This window comes from Phaethon lepturus, unplaced genomic scaffold (genome assembly GCF_000687285.1).
Source record: "Phaethon lepturus isolate BGI_N335 unplaced genomic scaffold, ASM68728v1 scaffold37588, whole genome shotgun sequence".
Lineage (NCBI taxonomy): Eukaryota > Metazoa > Chordata > Aves > Phaethontiformes > Phaethontidae > Phaethon > Phaethon lepturus.
This window is the reverse complement of record NW_010560441.1, coordinates 1,227-1,688: the sequence shown is the minus strand read 5'-3', so window position 1 is coordinate 1,688 and position 462 is coordinate 1,227. Positions and strand designations below refer to the sequence as shown.

At 63.6% G+C, this 462-nt stretch overlaps 1 protein-coding gene across 1 annotated transcript in view; it reads right to left on the bottom strand.

The window, feature by feature from the left end:
• Positions 1–6: 6 nt before the first annotated feature.
• LOC104625906 (chloride channel protein 2-like) overlaps positions 7–462 on the bottom strand; it is a gene marked incomplete at its 5' end in the record, with an annotated part of 1,630 nt that continues 1,174 nt past the window's right edge. The window contains 2 exons of the mRNA XM_010293673.1: positions 7–224; positions 323–433. Coding sequence (XP_010291975.1) covers positions 7–224; positions 323–433 — 329 coding nt within the window. The remainder of the gene's footprint in view (positions 225–322; positions 434–462) is intronic.

The following is a 462-nucleotide window of genomic DNA, read 5'->3' as shown; positions in this document are numbered from 1 at the left end:
ACACACTCACTCGTGGTGGCCCCAGCCCAGCTCAGGGAGGTAGGGCAGCTTCTTGATGCGGATGATGCTGTCGTAGAGGGAGGGTTGAAGACTCTGGGCCACAGCGTTGGCCAGGATGACGGCAATCATGACTGGCAGGATGTGAGAGATCTGCCCCGTCAGCTCAAAGACGATGACAGCCGTGGACACCGGGACACCCGCCGTGGTGGGGTCATCCCCACTCCCTAGGGATACCACCTCAGCCCTGGGGAACCCACCATCTCCTCTGGAGCATCTCCAAGTGATGCCCGCCATGGTGGCCCTGTGCCAGCCCAGTGCTTACCCACCACAGCGTAGCCCCCCGGCACGATGCGGTAGGTGTTGCTCTCAGTGTGGATGCCATCAGGGAACCAGGCTGCCATGCTCTCCCCCACCAGGCGCCCAAAGGCTGCCCCTGCCGAGAGAGAGGGGCTGGGAGCGGGT